Here is a 22,872-nt window from a genome sequence, read left to right on the forward strand (position 1 = left end):
AATATCAAAGTCGGAACATAAGATTAAAGTCACAACATAAGATTAAAAGTCAGAACATAAGATCAAAGTCAGAACATCTATACTATACTAAAAGGGGGATATAAGCCATGGAGAAGGTGTCCACATAGGATAGAAAAATCAACCAATCAGAGAACCCGAAATTGCCATGTCATCTCATTTATTTTTCGTAAAAAATAAAAAAAACAATGTAAAGGTGAGAATCGAACCCGGGTTGGTATGATATATATATAGGACAGTTACCAGTAAGCCATTGACACTTTCTTGGACACATATAAAGAACCACTAACTATATAATCACAAACTTTTATGTACATTTACAATAATATGAATTCAACTTTCAAGACTCCGATACTTTGTTTTGTAAAAAAAAAAAAGTAAGTGGCTAAGTTAATATATTCTTAGAAAGTGTGAGAACGTTGACAAATATGAAAAAGCATAGATTTTTGTTTTCGTGACAAAGTTAAGAATTTTGTAAAAGTAAGTTTAACATATAAATTTTCGTGACAAATATGAAAAAGCATAGATTTTTGTAAAATTTTGACAAAACAACTCAAAACATATTTCTCTAATGTCTTAATAAAATATTATTTAAGGGTGTAATAATTAAATATATTAATTCAATAAATTTTGTAATTTATAGACAAAACAATAACACAACAAATTTTGAAACATTTGTTTAACCTATCGATTTTTTTTCATGAGAATCCAACTAAACAAGATAAAAAAAATTAGATTTACAAATATTTAATTACCATTTTATTCAATTTTGATTAATTTCAAATTGTCATAATGTATCTTTTTGAAGTTACAAATATGAAAAAGCATAGATTTTTGTACAATTTGACAAAACAACTCAAAACATATTTTTCTAATGTCTTAATAAAATATTATTTAAGGATGCAATAATTAAATATATTAATTCAATAAATTTTATAATTTATAGACAAAACAATACCACAACAAATTTTGAAACATTTGTTTAACCAATCGATTTTTTTTTTCATGAGAATCCAACTAAACAATTAGATTTACAAATATTTAATTACCATTTTATTCAATTTTGATTCATTTCAAATTGTAATAATGTATCTTTTTGAAGTTACAAAAAAATAATGTTCTTTCTTTATTACACTAGCATTGTATATAGATTCTATATACACAAAATAAATATAATATAACAACATAAGTTTGCTTTCCCCGATTCATATGAAAACTTTTTAAGTTATCCACCAAATCAAATTAATTAAATCAATGAAATTGTTAAAATACAGCAAATTAATATATAATTTTATTTTAAATTAAATTATTTAAAAAGTGTATTTTCGTTAAAACAAAATAATAAATAAGTAAAACTGATTTGATGGTAATTTTTATGATATATATATACATATATATATATATATCAATTCTGTGAAAGAAATAGAAGCTTAATATGGAAAAAAATCTTAAATACAAAAACCTCTAAAAATTAACAAAAAAAACTAATAAATTAAACTATGATATCACTTAAAAGCTTCTTAGACCATATTAATAAAATATTTAAGCGATAATTAGACAAATTTGATTTTTTTCCAGCAAAACATTTATTATTAATTAGCATCAGTTATTTCAAGATGTTTAAGAAATGGTGGACAAAAAAATAAGATGGACATTAATGATATATAAACTATGAATAGTACTTTGTGAAGCAAACTTAGATAACATATCTGCACATCCATTTCCAGTTCTTTTTGATGCTTAAATTCAATTTCGTCAAAGTAGTTATTCCACAAATAGATCGTATGAGATATTGTTTTGATATGTAGATTTGTTTTTTCAATGTTAAGAAGATTGATAACTGTAAAAATGTCTCTTTCGAATATGATATGTCTATAACTGAGTCCCCAACATGAGACAAGTTTGTTTAAAAAGTAAATAATTTTATTTTTCTTATATTATATAATCAATATATATTATTTACTGATAATAAAAATATAGTTATTCATCTATCACAAATATCTATGCAAATATGTGAATCACGTACAACAATCAAACAACATAATGATTTCCACAAAGAAAATTTAAAAAATATATTTATGTTATGAAGTCATATTTTATATTCTTTAAATAATGTAATACAATATTATACATTATTTTTTAGAATTGAGAAATACATATATCAGTTAGACAAATTAAGCGATAATTAGACAAATTTGATTTTTATTTTGTGAGTAAAAAGTTTATTATTAATTAGCATTACTTATTTCAAGATGTTTAAGAAATGATGGACAAAAAAATAGGATGGACATAAATGATATATGAACTATAAATAGTTTTTTGTAAAGCTGACTTAGATAACACATATGCACATCCATTTCCAGTCCTTTTTGATGCATAAATTCAATTTCTTCAGAGCAGTTATTCCACAAAGAGATCGTATGAGATATTGTTTTGATATTCAGATTTGTTTCTTGATTGTTAAGAAGATTGATAAGTGTAAAAATGTTTCATTCGAATATGATATGTCTATAACCGAGTCCCCAACATGAGACAAGTTTGTTAAAAAGTAAATAATTCCATTTTTCTTATATTATATAATAAATATATATTATTTACTGATAATAAAAATATAGTTATTCATCTATCACAAATATCTATGCAAATATGTGAATTAAGTACAACAATCAAACAACATAATGATTTTCACAAAGAAAATATAAAAAATATATTTATATTATGTGGTCTTATTTTATATTCTTTAAATAATATAATACAATATTATACATTATTTTTTAGAATTGAGAAATACATATAATATCTTATCCGCGCGTAGCGCGGTTAAAAAATCTAGTAAGATTAAAAACTAAAGTCAGAACATACAGAATATCTTTCTTTTTTTGTGCACGAGCATAAAGAATAGGGACGTCTTCAGAATTTCTTTCATTACATGGGACAACTCCTCCTGTCTTGGCCCACCGTGTTACAGGTTCCTAGGATCTCTGTCCTTCTCAACCTGGGCCCCTCATATTTGTTACTATCGTAAAAGCGGCTTCTCTGGTCCATTCTTTAAGAGCATGCGCAACGGTGAGGCTGGGAAGTAGAGTCCTTAGGATTAGAATATTAAATTTTAATGTTTTTTTTACTTTTTGAATAGTTAAGGATTGTAATTAAAAATAATGTGTGCAATGGTGTCACCTATATTGAATCCTAGCTCAACCATTCAGCATCAAATTTTTGGTCAATCATGAATCAATGGAAAGTCTAAGTTCAAGGATCAAGCTGAGCATGAAACCAATTTGCGCTATTCAATTCGATCACCGGAGAAAATCAATTTGTGACTATATTTTCACTATAAACATTTTCTTTTAAAACAGGGGAGTTGAACATTTGATAACAAAAGCTAGGTTGTGAACGTGGACTACAACACGCTCAAGACCTCAGGAGGCCAAACAAGACACACCAAAACTGAAAGTAGGATATTAAAAAACGTCACCTGAAGTTGGTGACACAGACAGAACGTATGCCAGCATCAGCCGCTGCACGGCACGCTACGGGGACAACATCAGACACCTGTGTTTAACAAAAGTGAAAAATTCTCCAGGTGAATTTTACAAAGCAAAAGTCCAAGATAAGTTAACGATGGGCTGAGAAATTGTATGAAAAGAAAAGGTTAATTACCACGAAATCAGCTTTGATAGAATGAAGCCACTCCACTTCTGTTTCCAAGATTTCAGCTCGAGGAATCACAGCTGTTTCCACATACTGTGGAAGACGCAGCATCACAAAAAAGTGTAAAGCTCATAAACTGGAAATTGCAATCAAGATAAGACCAATAATCATTTACAAGTGATCACATGAGTTAAAACCTTTTCTAAGGAGGCAAGACGATCTACAGTCAGAGCATCAGCTTGCACAGCTCCACAGTCCAAAAGAACCTAACAATCGCCAATTAATCAATATATCCTTATGTTTCCAGTAAACAATTGAAAGAGTAAGCAAGTAAATGATCGATAGAAACCTTTCGAATCTTTAGCCTAGGAGACTGAATCTCGGACGTGAAGACAAAATCAGGCGCGCCGATGACGACATGAACGTCGTGCCCGGCCGCGATCAAGTGACGGACAACCTGAATTGCCACAAATTAGCCACGATCGAACTAACGCAGTAGTCACAGATAAGAATGATGCAGAGAGAGAGAGAGTGAGAAGGAAAACCTCGACGATGCGGGTGGCGTGACCGAAGCCGTGTCCAGTGACGTAGTAAGCGAAGACCAGGTGCTTGCTGGAAGCTGAGACGCCTTCGTTATCGTCAATCCTCATTTTCTTCGACGGGAAAATATCTCTCCGACGATCGCTGAGGGGAAGAAGAAGACTGATTCTAAAGAACTAATAAATTTCCAGCTTTAACGAACGATCCACTCAAATTCGGCCACGTACCACAAGGATCAAGTCCTTAAACCTCCTAATTACGGACCAATCCTTACGTTTATTAGCCTAAATATTATTATTATATTAAAACTTACATATGCTTTAGCGTTAAGGATTCGGGATGAACCCCCGTTGCGGACGCTCTAACCACTAGTGTGTTTACAAATTCTGTAAAATGTAACACCTTGCCACATCACCAAAGTGTAAGCAAGAAAAAAAAAAGATTAAAAACTATAGTTACCCGATGTGATCTACTCAAAGATAGAAAAAAACTACCATTCTACACGCTGCTAACTACCATCCCACTCGCTGTTAACTACTAAAATTTTATGCTACTTGCGTTTTCTATAAATATCAAACCACAGCTCTATCTCGAACACGATCTGCTCTCATTTTAGAAAAATGTCTAAAATAATCGTTTTAAAATGCGTCGGTCACAATCCCAAGGATTTCGAGCTGGACGAAGCGGTGGCGGTGCAATTCGGGTGTATCAAGGACCTGTTCCACAGTGACTTCGATGCCGAAAGCAAGATAGTAGTCGACGTTCCCATGAAATTCAACAGCTACATCATAGGACGGATACTGGAATTCTGCAGTAGCCGAGCCAGCTTTTCAAGCGACAGGGCGTACTGGGAGCAAGATTTTTTCCATCCATGCAGAGAACCAAACCAAAGGAAGCGAAAGGAGCTTATCGCAATAATGGAGGTATTGAATTTTCTCAGCTTGTTTTTTTTTTTTTTTGGGGTTTATGGGGAATTCTTCTTTGGTTTCATTTGTTTTATATTTTGATTTTCAGGCGTCTGAATACCTGGGTTGTTGGATTAAGCTTGAAAGAAAAAGTAAACTTGAGAAATAAGTTAACTTCTAATCCTACTGAGTTATGGTTTAAAGGATTAGAAAATATCCGAATAAATTATCCTAATGAATTTAGGATTAAGAAAAAGGAAATATGTGTTTTCTAATGAGTTTAGGAAATTTGATTTATATATAAGGAGATGCAAGGGTGTTGCATAACTTATGAGTTTTGTGATTGTGTGAGAGCTTGAGGTTTTTGAGTGAGTTTTCCTCAAGAGATTAATAAGAGAGTTATTCTTATTATAGAGTTTATACAATTCGAGATTCTATATTTGGTATCAGAGCCATAAAGATCATTGATGCTGTTCAAGAGATCAAAAGCTTGAAGATCATTGAAGTTACGGAGAAGAAGATGACCATGGTCGAGGACGAGAAGGAAGAAGAAATATACAAGAAATTTGGATTCTCTTCTATCGAGTGTCTGATGTTAAAATCCGCTATTAACACCATGTTGGCCATACGAATACAGATTGTTGGGTTCATGAAAGTTGTGGAAAGGCTAAAAACTTATGAAGAGAGAATCGGTGAAGAGGGTGCAGAACAACAAGATGAACATGGTGAATTATTCTCAGCTCACATGGACACGCAACAAACCCAGCACGAGAATTACGATGATAGCAAAGGAAGAGGACGAGGAGGTTGCTCAAACTGGAGAGGAAGAGGCCCTAGACGATCCGGGTACTACTATGTCACGACTTTACACGGTGGGAAATCACAAGAACAGAGTGAAATCAACTTAGAAGGATTCAGAGCAAAGAAATACAATATTCTTGTTACAACAGATACTGTAGGCCGTGGAATAGATGTTCTTGACGTGGCTCATGTCATAAACTATGACATCCTTAAACATATGGAGAGGTATACACATCGTATTGGGCGTACAAGACGTGCTGAAAAAAACTTTGATGCTAAATTACATTCCATAGGAGAGCTGGACAAAACAAACAGAAAAGCCGCTCTAAGCATCTTCTACTCGCTAGCCCTAGCCGAAGCTTTGATGTTCCTTGCGGAGAAAGCTTACTGGGAATGGCAGGTCAGTGTGTGTAGCTTGCTCGAGAATGTGACTAAACAATGTGGCTTTGGTGTTATTGGGATGGTCTCTATCAAGAGATTCTTCTTTGACGCCTTCTCAAAGTCTGTGAATGGGAGCAACTATGATGGGGATAATGTGGATATGGTCAGCTTTGTTATGGAACTGTTGGGCTCTAGCTGCCCATATGAACAGCTCATAGGTGCAAGAATTCTCAGGAAGTGTGCAGAGGATAAGATTGAGAAGATTGGAATCAACTTGCCCGTCATTGAAAGGTTGGTGGAGATGCGTAACTGGAAAGACGTGAAAGAAGAAGAGATTAGGAGATCAGCAGCTGAGATACTATCAAAGCTTGCTGGCATGACACAGTACTCTCTAAGAGTCGCTGGAATCACTGGTGCCATGGAGTCGATTTCATCACTATTACAGAACACAAGATCTTTAGGTGAAGCTCCTGACGAGATTGGAGAGAAGAATATCTTCCACGACCATCATCTACTATACGATTACTGTAGGTTCAACAACTTAGGCCTCTTGATTCTAAAGAAATTATCCAGAGATCATGACAACTATGGAAAAATCGGCAACATTAGAGGACTTCTTCAAAAGATTATTGACTTCATGCACACGGATGCAATACTCTTGAAGGATGAGAACGTAGAGATGGTTCTCTCACGATTCCTGACAGTGAAACGGTCCTTGCAACTAGTGAGAATGTTAGTAAGCATGAGCAAGAATACTGGGAGATGTCTTAGAAGAGAGATCTCAGAGATCGTTTTCACAGTTAGTAACCTGAGAGATGTACTGCATCATGGAGTGAGATACCCGAAACTGCAGAAGCTTAAGATTGAGATCTTGAGCTTCCTGGCCCTTGAGAGAGAGGCAAGGGAAAGAATTGGTGTGACTGGAGGTGTCATGAAAGAGCTCTTTAACATTTTCTTGAAAAGCAAGGCACGTAGGGATGTGAATGAGAGAAAGGTTAAAATCGCTGCAGGGGAAGCTATAGCTATGCTTGATTTGGAGAGTAGAAGCAACTGCGTCCACATTCTAAAGCTTGGAGTCTTGGCAAGACTTGTGGATGCATTTGAAGTTCCTTTGGTCCGTGTCAATGCAGCGAGAGTGTTGAGGAACTTGTGCTTATACTCAGAACATGAATGCTTTATAGAACTGAGGCTCATTAAAGCAGCAGCTCCCATGGTGTTGAAGTCAATAACATCGGGAGACAACAAGTTACAGGAAGTGATGCTAGGGTTAGCAACACAAGTGTTCAAATTCATGAGTTCAGAAGAAGTACACGACCCTTTGATGGATTCAGGGATAAAGAAGAAAGAACTGGCATACTTGTTTGTTTCGACTCTGAAGAAACATGACAAGCCATCGGTTAAGGTTCCAAAAATCAGGTTTGTGGTTGAGCTGGCGAGATGGATGATGGAAGGTGATGTGGAGAACGTTGTGATGTTCAGAGATTTGGCTATTAAGAGAGAGCAAGAGCTGCTTGGAGCTAAAGATAAAATTGACACCAAGGAATCTGAGCTGATTCAGATGATTTTAGCAAAGAGGGAAGATGAAATCAAGAACAAGAGGGAAGACTTAGCTGGAGAAAAAGAAGAAAACTTGCAGGATGCAGAGAGGAAGGCTCTCTCTGAGAAGAAGAAACTAAACCGGTCAAAGTGGAAGGCCAAACATAGGCTTCACAGGAAAGAAAAGAAATCATCCAAGGACAGAGCTGGAAATATAGCTGCTAACGCAGTTGCAAGTAATGAAACCCAGAAATCTGATACTGTTACTACTCCTACTGTTCCTGACGTTTTTAATAGTTTACAAATCAAACTCTGGGAATACCAAGTCAAAAAGAAAGCTGGCCAAGTTACAGTTGGGTATGCAGATAGGAGTATAAGGATACGGGGTACTGAGAAAGGGACATGTAAAACTACTCTTGGTGGAGTTGATACAAACGGAGACTATTTCTTTGCATGCTGTGAAATCCAGAGACAAACCAAGGATATAGTTGTGGGTGTGTGGTACAGTAACTCAGGAAGTCTGTTGACTTGTCAACAGGCAGGGAAAACAATTGTTTTCTTCCGGGTGTTAAGTCGGGATATACAAAAATCCAAAGAGTCTCTTGAAACTGTAATAAAGTTACATGCAACATCTGAGATACCAATTGTTGGAGAAAGAAATAGTGGGCATAGAGTTGACCCTGAAGATGGTAAGAGCGTGGAAGGAAATATATTTTATGTTGATGAAAGTCTAATTATGAGGTGTTCGATCGAACAAGAGACTGTTGTGTTATCATCAGGTGAAGCTACATTGATAACAGAGAATGAAGCTGCGAAATTGGCTACATGGCGTGGAGAGTTACAACGGCGTATACTCAGGAGAGAACAGAGAACTGACATCTTGTGGAGAGCACTTGGAAAATTGAAGTTCAAGGAGATGAGAGGTGTTGAAGATTTTTCGAAAATGGAGTTCAAGCTTAAGGGGGAGAATGTTGGATTAAGCTTGAAAGAAAAAGTAAACTTGAGAAATAAGTTAACTTCTAATCCTACTGAGTTATGGTTTAAAGGATTAGAAAATATCCGAATAAATTATCCTAATGAATTTAGGATTAAGAAAAAGGAAATATGTGTTTTCTAATGAGTTTAGGAAATTTGATTTATATATAAGGAGATGCAAGGGTGTTGCATAACTTATGAGTTTTGTGATTGTGTGAGAGCTTGAGGTTTTTGAGTGAGTTTTCCTCAAGAGATTAATAAGAGAGTTATTCTTATTATAGAGTTTATACAATTCGAGATTCTATATGGGTATGGAATCGCTCGTGGAACTCACCACCCAGTCATTGGCAAATTATCTCAAAGGCAAGAATCCCCTCACCATTCGATCTTTGTGGAAGGTGGAAGGCGACCTCACTGCTGAGGAGGAAGCTAAGGCGTTGGCGATGGGCGTGGCGAAATTAGGACATTAAGTCCATTGATGCTCTACAAAATCTTATGTGATTACTGAAGTCTGAAGAAGTTTGTCCAAGTGTCGTTTGTTTGAAGTCAAAAATAAAGATGTAGCAGGATTATCAAGTTCTGATCATTAAAAGTCCTATTATAATTTCTATGTTTCATCATCACTTTGAAGTTCAGTTAATCAAAAGTACGATTCAAGAATATTCCAGTACTGTTTCTCGATCCATTATTACCAAAAAGTTTAGCTAATTATCTTCCTGGAAACTTCTTCTGTTCCCCCCATAGAGAAAGTTGTCCTGCCTTTAGTTCCAGATTAAATAAGATGAGTATCAAGTACCCATATGTATTTTCTTCCAAAATATAAGAACATAATATCCAACTATAATTTAAGAAAAAACAAAGATTAGTGGAGAACGTTAAAAAATACTCTTATATAAAAGTTTAATATATTTTATGAATATTTAAATTTTAGTTTTTTTTAAAAAAAAAGTCTCAAAATCAATGACAGAGAGGGTGACATTAAATTAATTAATCTTTCTTTATTTGGCCTGAGATGCATGCTGCTTATAATAGTTAGTTGCTTCCAGAGGAAACACATATTCAAACAGACAAGATTAGCTACGACAGTTGCCTGGTAATATTTTTTATTTTATTAGGCTTCGTTTGGAATGATTATTATAATTTGGTATATGATAGAGAGCTTGGGCTGTGTTCTCACATTATTCAAGGTACATTCTTTCTCACTATAATTTTCTTTTTACGTTAAATTCAACTCAAAACCAATTGCTCAAGTAATACTAATTTCACCATTAATTTTGCAATATTTTGGTAGCAATCGACGAGACCAATTTTGGGACGAATCGGTTTATTGATCGTATTGCATGGACACCATATTATTTTAGGTAAACTTTCAACGCAAAACCAATAGACCTTAATGATAAATCGTTTCAAACTTTTGATTTAACTTTTCATTTCAGTGCAAACGTTATCGCTTTTAGATTCCTTGTTAAACTTTCAGGCAAATAAACTGGAAGCAGACTCAAAACGATAAGGAAAGAGCTCGAAGAACCAACTGAAGTGGAAAGTGAACTGAAACGAAGACTTGACCAGCTAACTAATCATCTTACTCAAAAACAATCCCAGGTATATGAATACTTTTAAATAAAAGAGAATTCAGACAAAACTAATATAAAAACTTCCAACTCTCCTGCCAAATTTACCAAGTCGACTTTCCTCATAGGAAGCAACTCTATCGTTTAGAATCCATATTTTAACTACTTCACACTATTCTCTCCATAATCTCTCTCTCATACAAATACATTGAAGGTTTTGACAACAAACACAAAGCTCTAGAACTCAAGCAGGAGCAATTGAGACTCTTTCAATCTCAACTACATACTCCAGCGAAGCAGAAGGCGGTATCTGAAAACCCGATTCAAGTTCAGCACCCTCTTCTCCAAATCCTAAAGCTGGTGGAACGATCACTCTCCTTTTACCTCCGGCCTTCATCGACCTCAGAACATAATCTACGCCTTCGCATAATCCTTTGCTATATGGCTTTGAACCCACCACAAGTGCCAATGGCTTCTTATTCTTGTCTTTGCTTCCAAATGTGTCAACAAACACTTGTCCCGTTTCTTGCACTTGTCCCTTCATATTAATCACTACCAAATCACCTGCTCTTGGTGTTGCCCCTCCTCCAAGCCGTAGATCATAGTACCTGCATAGTTTGATTCAATATAGTCCAAGACTTGACCGAAGCTAAGGAGACCCATTGACAAAATGTACCTAATGCCATTGGGCAAGACAATCTCCTTCTCTTCTTCGACGTCTCTACAAACACACCATACAAAAGCAGTTCCAAAGCTTTGTGAGAGTGATGACAACTAAGACAGTAACTTGAAGCTATGGAGATGTGAAAACCTTGTGTTAGCTTCTTCTTGAGAAACCTCAAGCCGTGTTTTGATCTGCTCGGAGATCACACCGAAAGCTAGAAACCCCGCCCAGGCAAGACCCGCACCGATTCCAAACCGTCTGGTCAAAGAAGAAGCGACCCAATCCGTCGTCTCAACGCTGGTCTTCTTCCTCTTCTGTTGCGATGCGAGGGGTTGCTCCGTCTTTACGGATTGAGTCGGAGTAGAAGAAGACTCTGGCTGAGAAGGAGGGTTCTGCTCCGGAGGAGTGGAAGAAGAGGCGCAACAGAGGTGATACGGCGCCGTCTTCGTGAACGGCTTTGAAAGGAACGGAGCTGTAACGGTGAATAGATTCGCCATTTCGGCATAAAATAAAATAAAAACCTCAGCTTTATTATAAGTATATAAACGCTTATCCTGTTCGTGTGATTCATTTTAAAGACAGAAGTCAAGCCAAGTTCTTGTCACTGTCAGTGATAAACCGAATCCGGTTAGGCTAAACCGGGTCGTCGAAATTATTAAAAAAAATTAAATTGTTTCTTCTTCTTCTTCTCCTTTCTCTCTCCAATCAGTTAGGAAGAAGGTCGTGACCCACTCCGAAGGACAAAACCGAGAGACGATCCGAGAAATAAGGTGAATTTGACGAGAATCATTAGGCTGAGAAGGAAACTCGGAGACCCAAAATCGTAAATCACCAATCTTTAATCTGTTTTTCTAATTCAGTAGTAGTAGTTGATGGGTGGTGGTGGGAATCTCGTCGACGGTGTTCGTCGTTGGCTTTTTCAACGACCCTCTTCTTCCAATAATAATCCTCACGAACCCATTGTTCCAAAGTCTGATACTTTTTCTATTCCCCATCATCAATCTGAGCTTATCATTACCGAAGATCTCGATTTCTCTGGTCTCAAGCTTATCAAAGTTCCCAAACGTCATCACTTACCCATGGATCCTCAAAAGAAGGTACCTTTTGGCGCGATCACTGATTGTGTAGACATCATTTGATCTGTGATCTTTGTTTGATTGAAGTTTACTTCTATTAATGTTTTGTACATTGTTCAACAAGTAGCTAGATTTTGATTAGGCCTTTTATAGGGTGTTATTGATTATTGATTTATTTATTTATTTGATTGGATCCTACTGTTTGTTCAGGGTGTGCAGGAAAAGGACTTCTTCACGGAGTACGGAGAAGCAAACAGGTACCAGGTTCAAGAAGTCGTTGGTAAAGGAAGCTACGGTGTTGTGGCCTCTGCTCTAGACACACACACTGGCGAAAGAGTTGCTATCAAGAAGATCAACGACGTCTTTGAGCATGTCTCTGATGCAACCAGGATTCTCAGGGAGATCAAGCTGCTGAGGTTGCTTAAGCATCCGGATGTTGTGGAGATTAAGCATATTATGCTGCCTCCTTCTCGTAGAGAGTTCAGGGATATTTACGTTGTGTTTGAGCTGATGGAGTCTGATCTTCATCAGGTGATTAAGGCGAATGATGATTTGACTCCTGATCATTATCAGTTCTTCTTGTATCAGCTTCTCCGTGGTCTCAAATATGTCCACGCAGGTTAAGTTTCTGGTTTTAAAACAGTCTTCTCTTTTGTCTGTCTTTATTGAAACGTTTGTGTGTTTTCAGCTAATGTGTTTCATCGGGATTTGAAACCAAAGAACATTCTAGCTAATGCTGATTGCAAGTTGAAGATCTGTGATTTTGGACTCGCTCGTGTCTCTTTTAACGACGCACCAACTGCTATATTCTGGACTGTGAGTCCTCTAATTTGAATGCAGCAGAGCTTCTCATTAAACTGTTTGTGAACTCACTCTTTTATCTATGTTTTGTAGGATTATGTAGCTACTCGGTGGTACCGTGCCCCTGAACTCTGTGGATCGTTTTTCTCCAAAGTAAGATTCTTTTTTTTTGTTTATTCACTGAACCTCTCTGTATCACAAGAACGGACTTCTTGATCTAGGTCCTATATTTTCATAAGATATACCGTCTAATGCTAAGTTAACTTTCAGTACACTCCTGCGATTGATATATGGAGTGTTGGTTGCATTTTTGCGGAAATGATATTGGGAAAGCCTTTGTTTCCCGGGAAGAACGTGGTGCACCAACTTGATCTTATGACTGACTTTCTTGGCACTCCTCCGCCTGAGTCCATATCAAGGGTTAGTCACTCAAACATGTGTTACATTCCCATCATTTGAGAGCTAGTTAATGAGTTTTTTTTGTTTTTTTTTGCAATCTTGAAATTATGACAGATAAGAAATGAAAAGGCGAGGAGATATCTAAGCAGCATGAGGAAGAAACAGCCGGTTCCTTTCTCTCACAAGTTCCCTAAAGCTGATCCTTTGGCTCTCCGCCTTCTCGAACGCCTTATTGCCTTTGATCCTAAAGATCGTGTCTCAGCTGAAGATGTAAGCGACAAGCAACTTTCATTTTTTTTTTAATTACAAAGACTTAAAACTCTCAAGTTCATTATTCTGATTTGGTTATTTACAGGCACTAGCTGATCCTTATTTCAGTGGTCTGTCAAACTCAGAGCGTGAACCATCAACGCAGCCAATCTCAAAGCTTGAGTTTGATTTTGAGAGAAAGAAGTTGAACAAAGATGACGTCAGAGAATTAATCTACCGAGAGGTAACACAAAAAAAAATGCTTTTGACTATGTCTTATTGTTCTCTTCATTGATCTAACATTCACTTTATCTTTGGGAAAAACATTTAGATATTGGAGTATCATCCTCAGATGCTGGAGGAGTACAAGCGCGGTGGTGATCAGCTCAGCTTCATGTACCCTAGGTTAGCTAATTAAACACCTCATGAACTATAATTCCCTGAAAACAGAATGAAACCAAGAACTCTTCTGTTGTTTACGCAGTGGGGTTGATCGGTTCAAGAGGCAGTTTGCTCACCTTGAAGAGAATCAAGGTAAACCAGGAGCAGGGGCAGGAGGAGGAAGAAGTACTGCAATGCATAGACACCATGCTTCCTTGCCAAGGTAATGTCTTTTTCACAGAATCTCTTGCTTTGCTCTCTCTTTCTCTGAAAGCGTTGGGCTTCTTTGTGATTGTGTGTTGCAGAGAGAGAGTTCCTGCTCAGAGTGGTCAGACTGTAGAAGAAAGCAGTGATGTTGAGAGAAGAGCAGCAGCTGCTGTGGCTTCAACTTTGGAATCTGAGGAAGCAGACAATGGAGGAGGTTACAGTGCTCGTAGCCTCATGAAGAGTTCGAGCATCAGTGGTTCTAAATGCATCGGTGTCCAATCTAAAACCGACAAAGAGGTTAGTTAGTTAGTTAGTTAGTGGAGTTAAAAAAACAGAGGATCTTGAAAGGAACATGGAGATGGAGTTTGCTTACTTACTGTTGTTTCTGTTCTGTGTTGTAGGACACCATAGCTGAGGAAGGAGATGATGAATCAGTGGCGGAGCTTACTGATAGAGTTGCTTCTCTTCGTAATTCTTAAAACGTTTTTGTTTTTTTTTTGGCGTTTGGTGAAAGCTTTCTGGTGAAAATTGGTTTCTACATTTTATTTTCACTTCTTCCACATCTATCTTCGTGGTTGGGTTTGATTTGTTGGATTTAATAGTTTGGGGGCGAGAATGAGACCTTTTTAATAAGAACATCTATCTCCATGTAATTTCTTTTATCCTTTTCTATAAATTGTTCTTTCAATCTTTTTACCGATTCAGTTTGCTTAAGTACATCATGAAATCAGAATTAAACTAAAAAATAGTATACTAAAAAAGGAAAACATCCAAAAAACCTTTATAGTTGAAGTAAACATATATATATATATATATATATATATGCAGTTTGCTTTATATTATGATCTGAATTAGTTATATATACATACTAAGTGTTTTTCAAAAATAGTTATATTAAATTAAACTAAATCCAATTAAAAAAACAAATTGGTAAAATAAAATCAATATAAAACATAGATAAAAGAGTTCCAAACACTCCAAAATAAGCTTGATGATCATTGTGTTTATTTATTTTTTTTGTATATATTTGATCACAAAATTAGAAAAAAATTTATATTGGTAAAAATTTATTAATGCAAGAAATTATATCGACAATTTTGTCGGTGTAGATACCACCTTCACCGGTTGAAAACAAGTTTTGCGAGAATCACGTTCGAGTAAAATTTATGCACTTCATTTAAATATTACAAGTGTTTATTTATTCGACTATAAATGTTCGTAAAGACCACAATTCATTTGAAGATTTATTTTATTTTTCACTCTCATAAAATCCTTTTGTATTCACCAGGGTCATCAATATACATACACTCATCTGATTTATATAGTTGCATGGCAGTTAATTGCAATTTAGTCCTAGGTGATTTGTTCTATTATAAATCAAACCAAGAGAGTTGCATGTTTTCCATGACGAAGTATCTTCTACTAGTAGATTACTGGCAGTTGGTGTAATAGTTACCACCAGTAGAAACTAGTTTACCAACGAGTACAACGAGGATCATCCACGTGCAAGGAGTGATCCTCGTAACTGACGGCAGGAATGATGTAACGTGGCAGGACGAACCAAAGGGATCGTGGGTAACAGCTGAGACCGTGATACGGCACGTGTCTTGTTTGTGGATGAAAAGAAGTGTGAAATGGCCTATGCATGGTCTATAGGTTACACTAATCTGACCAAAAGCTTCTTTTAACCTTTTCCTTTTGTTTCTTCTTTCGCTTATAACCAAGTGAGAAACTGTATTGTATTTCCCTGAAAACATTAGATTAAGTATGAGGGATTACATATACTTAAGGCATCTTTAACCTTAGTTTATTTATGATAAAGTTAGTTTCAGAGTAATATAGCATTATTAGCTTTGATGGTTTGTACAATAGTGATGAATTTGGACATGACCATAAACTACAAGACACGAGTGGATTCTCATAATATTTGCACCACTAAGGACAAAATAACTCATCATGCTACTTTGTTGAAATATATTACCATTATTATTAATGTATTATAAAAATACGAACAAGTTATTATTGAATTGGGTTTACAGCTTTCAAGATATATTTTATATAAAAATGAAAATAAAAACAAGAATTTGTTTACATATAAAAAGCAAACACGCATGTATAATAAATTGGACTGCATGTAAATCATTGTTCAAATTCATTGTATTTGTCGATGGATTAATTAAATATCTTTTTGCTATAAAATAAAATTTTATCTTTTAACCAAAAAAAATAAAAAAAATAAAAAAAAATAAAATTTTATCTATATAAACCATTACATAGATGTCCATCCCAATACGGACATGCGCTGAACACAACAAACGATTCTTTTTAAGAGAATCTCTCTCTCTCTATTCTCTCCACTTCTCTCTCTGTGGATCGATGGCAGCTTCGGTTGATCCTTTGGTGGTTGGAAGAGTGATCGGAGATGTGTTGGACATGTTCATCCCCACCGCCAACATGTCTGTCTACTTTGGCCCCAAACACATAACTAACGGCTGCGAGATCAAACCCTCTGCCGCAGTCAACCCTCCAAAAGTCAACATCTCCGGCAACTCCAATGAGCTTTACACTCTCGTATACATATTAATCTTCTCGCTTCTATCCATTTTTTGTGCTAGCTTATTGTCTCTTACACACACATCTTTGTATTTACGCACACATGCGTAACATGTTCCCCATGATCATGATTCATGATTCTTATGACAGGAACATGCAAACATTACTTCATAGTTCATACATATTTTCTGCTACATTCACATATATCTTTTTTTTGTAAAAGGACATTCACATATATCTTGACGTATTTATATATATATAGATAAGTTTCAATGGGATTTGAGTGCATGCTTAAATACGGTTAGATGAAAATTCGATTACAGTAATGTTTTACTCGAGCTTGATTTGTTCAATCGTTTAGTGGTGCGTCATGCGTGCATGAGTTGAACATTTATTGGCAGTCTTTAAATGCAAAAATTGGATGCATGCAGGTGATGACTGACCCGGACGCACCTAGCCCGAGTGAGCCGAACATGAGAGAATGGGTCCATTGGTGAGTACGCGTGACGCACTCAATAATATTTTCTGCTCTTCTAGAGATATATTATATACAAAAAAAAAGTTTATATGTTATGCTTATTATTATTATTATTATTATTATTTTTATTATTTTAATATAATCCAATGATTTATTATGTTTCAGGATTGTCGTGGATATCCCGGGAGGCACCAACCCCTCAAAAGGTATGAAAATAAAAGCCAAAACTAAATTTTCGATTTTTGAATTTTAATTGTTTCGCTATTTTCCGGAATCTCTTAATTATTATTTTTCTAAACTTTTTTTACAAATGAATTTCACTTTTTAACTCACTTTCTAACTCACTTGCTTAGATATAAAATAACGTTAGTGTGAAAGCCACTAAGAACACATGATAATGGTTAACTATGTCCATGAAGACGTGTTTGAATCTAATTGAAAAATCCGATACACTAGTATGTTTTATTCATTTAAACATATTATCTGTGCAACGTGGTGCTTTCGGTTTGATATGAAATGGATTCCCCGTATTGCACGATATTGATTGGTTCAACAACACAAATATGCATGACTCTCACATGCATATAGGTATAAGAGTCACTATGTAATTTTCCTTGGTTTCAAGTTATGCCCCAAAATAATACGTAATGTCTTCTAAAACCAACATCTAATGTATGTCTGTACGTGTACACTGATGTATATCAACTAAACAACGGACACATGTCTTCATAAAAAAACCTTAAACATGACAAAGCATAAGTGAATAGAGGATGATAATTATTTTATTTTTATTATTAGTACCACGGGAAACTTTGAAATCGATATACTAGCATGTTTTTCATTTTAGGAAAGGAGATACTGCCATATATGGAGCCGAGACCACCGGTGGGGATTCACCGTTACATATTTGTACTTTTCAGGCAGAACTCACCGGTGGGTATGATGGTGCAGCAGCCGCCTTCGCGAGCCAACTTCAGCACCCGAATGTTCGCTGGACATCTCGATCTTGGTTTGCCTGTGGCCACAGTTTACTTCAACGCCCAGAAAGAGCCAGCTTCACGCAGACGCTGATGCACGCAACCAAAATAAAAGAGAGAGCCTTTTCCGGTTTTACCTAAAAACCGGACCGGAAAGAAATATGGGGTTTATATATCAAACCATATTTTGTATCATCCGGTTCTCGACTATATATATGTGTAGATGCATATACAATTATACAAATATGTTTATGTTTGTGTGTTATATTAAGTGGCTTGCGTATAATATATGGTTTTCGTTTTCTTTTATCTTTAAATAAACTAAAAAATAAAGGTATGTATCAAATTATAAAGAAACAAGAAGAGAGGATAAACAAAAAAAATGAAAATTCTAGTATACTGCCTTATTAAAAAAAAAAAATACTATTAGTTCTTAAACCGAAATTCAGAAATATAAATGTCGGTTACAAATTTGATTCGAACAAAATGAACCATTTCCCGTTTAAATAAACTAGTTTCAACCACCACATTTAAGTTAAAATATATCATATTATTAATTTTAACCCAAAACTCAAGAATACAAATGTCAGTTACAAGCTTAATTCCAACAAAATGATTTAATTCTAACTTAAATAAACTAGCTTGCTTGACCGCCGGCTGACTTAAATAAACTAGCTTTTCTTGTTGATCATTAGCCTTCTTCTCCTCTGAACCTATGTAGCTTGTTTTCTAAAGATTTTGATCCACGCACTCTCCTTGAATTTCAACTACATCTTCTGTGGACTCATATCTTTCCTTCTCTCTATTCTCAGAGTCTTGTTTTATTCCAGAATCATCAAAGCTTGGACAAATCGAATGTAACTTCACGTTGATCCACTGAAAAATCTTGTTCGTAAGAGTTTGGTGTTGAAGTAACATCTAGTGCTTCGCCATTGGTTTCTTAGAGCATGATTATTGCAAAGACCCATATTAGGGGTTCTTATTATTTTTTAATGCTTTTAAGTACAAAAAGTGATTTAAGAGACAAATTTAAGAAACCCTAACATTTAATTGCTCCATTGCAAGGTTCTTACAACATTACTTTCACTCTTCTTATTTGATCTTCTTTAGCCAATGTTGTTCCAATGTCAAAGACGATGAAACAGAAACAAGAAAACCTCAATAAAATGAATCAATAACCAGAACCTTGAAACATGAAACAAAACAACAAAGCATATCATTCTCATTACTCAAACAGAACAAGAACATTAACATGAAACAGAGACAGAATAAGCAAAACAACGTGTAGTTCCCCGTACGTCTTGTGCAGCATTGTAATTCTTCACGGAATCAGTAGTAAAAGTTATTTATTAAACCGTTCTAACAGTAGTAAACAAACATCCAGGTGCTGTGAAAAAAATCTATCAATTGAAACAACGATCTTCCTAACAGAGAGCAAGCCATCATTAGATTCGTGAAGCTAACACACACACACATATATAAACAGAGCAATACTCAACTAAAACAACGCAAGCTGTTAAGGGAAACATATGAACCGTTCTAATAGAACCAGTAGTAACTCACCAACGGAACCTGAGACAAAGCTAAGGTAATCTTCTGTCAAACCCAGGCAAAGGGATAAAATATCCAACACGGCTAAGTACAAGCAACACAGACATCACAAACAACCTCCTCCTTATCTCGCTCTTAAAGAACCTTTCCGCTGCGGTATTGAGCACTGAGTTCTCTGGAGGAACAATCTCCACATCCAAAGCAACAGTGATGAAACCAGTGCCCTCGAAATTAGGATTTCATTCAACATGAAGCAACAGACTGTGTCCTGACAAGTGATTGCGCTTTTATTCAATCTCTTTGCTTTGATTCGGTATGAAACAGAGGAAGAGAAGCTTACCCTTTGAGACGAAGCCGTAGGAGGGTTGCTGCAGAAGCGAGATTGGTTGAAGAGGAGGAGAATGGTGGAAGAAGAAGACTCAGCTTTGTTGTTGTTGCAGAGATAACCGCGGCTCAGAGGTAAGGACGAAGAAGAATGCGACAGCTGTCTCATAAGAGACGTCCCTTGCGGAGCCAAATTAAGAGACGTCTTCTCCGTGTTTTGTATTTTTCATTTTTTTTTAATCACAATAACCTAAGAGACATGCTTAGGAGACTGCGATAATGGTGCTCTTACAGACCCCACGACAGGAGGGCTTGTTCACTGTATTCTAATTGGTGGAAAAGAAAGCTACGGGAAAGAAATACTCTTGTGAGCACATATGTTGTTGTTCAATTCTAAGGGCAGAAACGAGTTGCTAGAGTTCCATTTTAACCAGTTTCTGTACACCTTTAAACATTGTAATTGTTGCATACACGCCAGCTTATTAAGAAAATACAAATTCAAGTGTGACTACTCTGTTCCCTCATTTTGATAGGATTATCAAAGATATCACATTGAAACAAAACAGAAGCAACTAAAAACAGTAAGATCTCTCACAAACAATATAAAAGATCGAAACCTAGAATTGACATAAAACAAAACATTATTGCAAAATCTCAGTTTGTTGACAAAACAAAAGTGTGATAGATAAAAAACACATCCAAGGAGAGAGACAGGGCAAAGAGATGGGATAAACTAGTAACGGCCAATACCCCAAACTCTGATAACTCCATCGGTGTATCCACTGAACAAGGTGCTTCCATCCGCACTCCAGCTCAGGCTAGTGCAGTAAATAACCTGTCCAAAAAAGTAAATGTTTAAGTCTAGTTTCTCAATCTAGGCAAGAAAAAAAAACAGTTCTTACCAAAATATAAAAACATTCAAAAATTGCCATAGATAGAAAAATCTATATCAGATCTATCGATTACATTCACATATTGATAAAACACTAGCCAACAATATACTGCAATCTATGGCAAACATGTATAAAAGTAAATTCAGACAAAAGAACACAAGACATTTGAGCATCCACATGAAAAACAAACATATTTACAAAACATAAACAAGGATATAAAACCACAATCATAACCATAAGCATGCATCGTTTATTTGCATTTCAATAGATCAATCCAAAAGAACCATTTCTATAAACACTATCCTCTATCAACAGTTTACCTAAACTAAAGAAATATTATCCATACAATAAGCATCAAACTTGCATGTCTTTGTACCTTTCTTTTGGTGGCAGCAGTACCACTTCCATCGGACTTCTCAGCCTCAGCCTTGAGATCAACCTTCAAGTCCTCAACAACACTCTTGCTCTCAAGATCCCAAATCTTAATACCCTGCTCAGTCGCAGCACAAAGCCAGTACCTATTAGGACTAAAGCAAAGAGCGTGAATCACAGAGTTGGCTTCAAGAGAGTAAAGCTTCTTCCCCTCAGCCAAATCCCAGAGCAAAACGACACCGTCTTTGCCTCCACTAGCACACAGAGAACCATCAGGCGACACAGCCACAGTACTAACGTAACCAGTGTGACCAGCAAGAGTCGACCTCAGCTTACAGTTCGACAAGTTCCAAACTTTCACGGTCTTGTCCCACGACGCCGACACAATCGTCGGCTGGAGCGTGTTGGGACTGAACCTAACGCAGCTGACCCAGTCACGGTGCCCTTCGCCTCCTTCGGAGATTGTGTACTTACACTCCCCCAGAGTGTTCCAGAGCTTGATCGTGCGGTCACGGGAGGCCGACACGATCTGACGGTTGTCGAGCGAGAAGGCCACGGAGAGGACGTCTTTGGTGTGTCCGACGAATCTGCGAGTGGAGACGCCGGCGGCGAGGTCCCAGAGACGAAGCTCGCCGTCCCAGCTGCCGGAAAGCGCGAATTGGCCGTCGGAGGAGAGGACGACGTCTTCGACGAAGTGGGAGTGGCCGGTGAGGCGTCTCTGGGCTACGCCGTAGGATTTGTCGTCCTTTGTGAGTTTCCAGACGATGATGGATTTGTCGCGGGAAGCGGAGACGATGGTGTCGGAGTTGTCGATGGGGGTGGCGATTGCGGTGACCATGTCGGTGTGAGCACGCATGGTGCCCTTGAGGACGAGTCCTTCCGCCATTGTCGAAGTCTGGTGAAGCTTAGGGTTATCAGTTTCTCGGGGGAGGCGGAGATTCAGACGAAATGGCGTCGAGAGGTAAGATTCAGTTTATATCAGAGACAACACAATGGATTAGGGTTTACTTTTATTGGGCTTTGATGATTAAGTTTAATGAATGGGTCTTGCGTAAATGGGCTTTTTTTGTACTGGTAAGAGTTTTTTTGGTTTTACTTGGTGTTAAGAATTTACCAATGTTCGAGAATCGGTAACTAGACTAGCGCCTAGACGGATTATTCAGAACCTAAACGAGATCTAGATATTAACGAATTATTAATTTATTTTATATTTATATAAAACATTTTAATTTTTAATTATAAAATTATTATGATGAATTATTAAAATAGATATAAAAAACAAAAGAAAATTAAAGTTTTTGTGGATTTATACTAATATTTATTTTTAAATTTATCAGACCCATTTAGATTGATTTTAACTAATTTTAATCGATTTAGGACAATTTAAACCGATATGAATCATATAAATCGGTATAAATCGGATTTTCAAAAAATCGTTTCGGATAAGACCGAGTTACCGCCTAGACCGATTTTTAGAACCTTGGAATTTACTATTGCTAAAGAAATTATTATATAACTTCTAAAGATAAAACAAAATGCTATGTGTTTGATTGATTACATAGGTGAATG

At 36.3% G+C, this 22,872-nt stretch overlaps 7 protein-coding genes across 7 annotated transcripts; 4 read left to right on the plus strand and 3 right to left on the minus strand.

The window, feature by feature from the left end:
* Positions 1–3,280: 3,280 nt before the first annotated feature.
* LOC103842714 (L-arabinokinase-like) lies at positions 3,281–4,566 on the minus strand. Its single transcript, XM_033281279.1, has 6 exons — positions 4,523–4,566; positions 4,215–4,353; positions 4,019–4,126; positions 3,867–3,935; positions 3,679–3,762; positions 3,281–3,570 (listed from the first exon to the last, which is right to left on the minus strand). Exons 2-6 carry the CDS (start codon positions 4,317–4,319, stop codon positions 3,490–3,492), a joined length of 447 nt encoding a protein of 148 aa, XP_033137170.1. The 5' UTR covers positions 4,320–4,353; positions 4,523–4,566; the 3' UTR covers positions 3,281–3,489.
* Positions 4,567–4,775: 209 nt separating this feature from the next.
* LOC117128573 (SKP1-like protein 5) lies at positions 4,776–9,469 on the plus strand. Its single transcript, XM_033281278.1, has 3 exons — positions 4,776–5,132; positions 5,224–5,239; positions 9,117–9,469. The coding sequence occupies exons 1-3, from the start codon at positions 4,830–4,832 to the stop codon at positions 9,275–9,277; spliced, it is 480 nt and encodes a 159-aa protein (XP_033137169.1). The 5' UTR covers positions 4,776–4,829; the 3' UTR covers positions 9,278–9,469.
* Positions 5,247–9,108, plus strand: LOC117128572. Its single transcript, XM_033281276.1, has one exon. The coding sequence runs from the start codon at positions 5,635–5,637 to the stop codon at positions 8,947–8,949; it is 3,315 nt and encodes a 1,104-aa protein (XP_033137167.1). The 5' UTR covers positions 5,247–5,634; the 3' UTR covers positions 8,950–9,108.
* Positions 9,470–10,403: 934 nt separating the features above from the next.
* Positions 10,404–11,588, minus strand: LOC103842715 (peptidyl-prolyl cis-trans isomerase FKBP17-2, chloroplastic). The gene is made up of 3 exons (XM_009119376.3): positions 11,190–11,588; positions 11,055–11,099; positions 10,404–10,986 (listed from the first exon to the last, which is right to left on the minus strand). The coding sequence occupies exons 1-3, from the start codon at positions 11,537–11,539 to the stop codon at positions 10,623–10,625; spliced, it is 759 nt and encodes a 252-aa protein (XP_009117624.1). The 5' UTR covers positions 11,540–11,588; the 3' UTR covers positions 10,404–10,622.
* A 102-nt stretch (positions 11,589–11,690) lies between these two features.
* LOC103842716 (mitogen-activated protein kinase 8) lies at positions 11,691–14,847 on the plus strand. The gene is made up of 11 exons (XM_009119377.3): positions 11,691–12,139; positions 12,329–12,737; positions 12,807–12,934; positions 13,013–13,072; positions 13,190–13,339; positions 13,433–13,588; positions 13,674–13,811; positions 13,899–13,972; positions 14,052–14,171; positions 14,254–14,452; positions 14,557–14,847. The coding sequence occupies exons 1-11, from the start codon at positions 11,915–11,917 to the stop codon at positions 14,632–14,634; spliced, it is 1,737 nt and encodes a 578-aa protein (XP_009117625.2). The 5' UTR covers positions 11,691–11,914; the 3' UTR covers positions 14,635–14,847.
* A 1,438-nt stretch (positions 14,848–16,285) lies between these two features.
* LOC103842717 (protein MOTHER of FT and TFL1) lies at positions 16,286–19,579 on the plus strand. Its single transcript, XM_009119378.3, has 4 exons — positions 16,286–16,726; positions 17,140–17,201; positions 17,352–17,392; positions 18,034–19,579. Exons 1-4 carry the CDS (start codon positions 16,433–16,435, stop codon positions 18,255–18,257), a joined length of 621 nt encoding a protein of 206 aa, XP_009117626.3. The 5' UTR covers positions 16,286–16,432; the 3' UTR covers positions 18,258–19,579.
* A 914-nt stretch (positions 19,580–20,493) lies between these two features.
* LOC103842719 (guanine nucleotide-binding protein subunit beta-like protein) lies at positions 20,494–22,267 on the minus strand. Its single transcript, XM_009119379.3, has 2 exons — positions 21,308–22,267; positions 20,494–20,873 (listed from the first exon to the last, which is right to left on the minus strand). Exons 1-2 carry the CDS (start codon positions 22,187–22,189, stop codon positions 20,772–20,774), a joined length of 984 nt encoding a protein of 327 aa, XP_009117627.1. The 5' UTR covers positions 22,190–22,267; the 3' UTR covers positions 20,494–20,771.
* Positions 22,268–22,872: the final 605 nt, after the last annotated feature.

The sequence above is a fragment of the Brassica rapa genome, chromosome A09 (genome assembly GCF_000309985.2).
Source record: "Brassica rapa cultivar Chiifu-401-42 chromosome A09, CAAS_Brap_v3.01, whole genome shotgun sequence".
Classification (NCBI taxonomy): domain Eukaryota; kingdom Viridiplantae; phylum Streptophyta; class Magnoliopsida; order Brassicales; family Brassicaceae; genus Brassica; species Brassica rapa.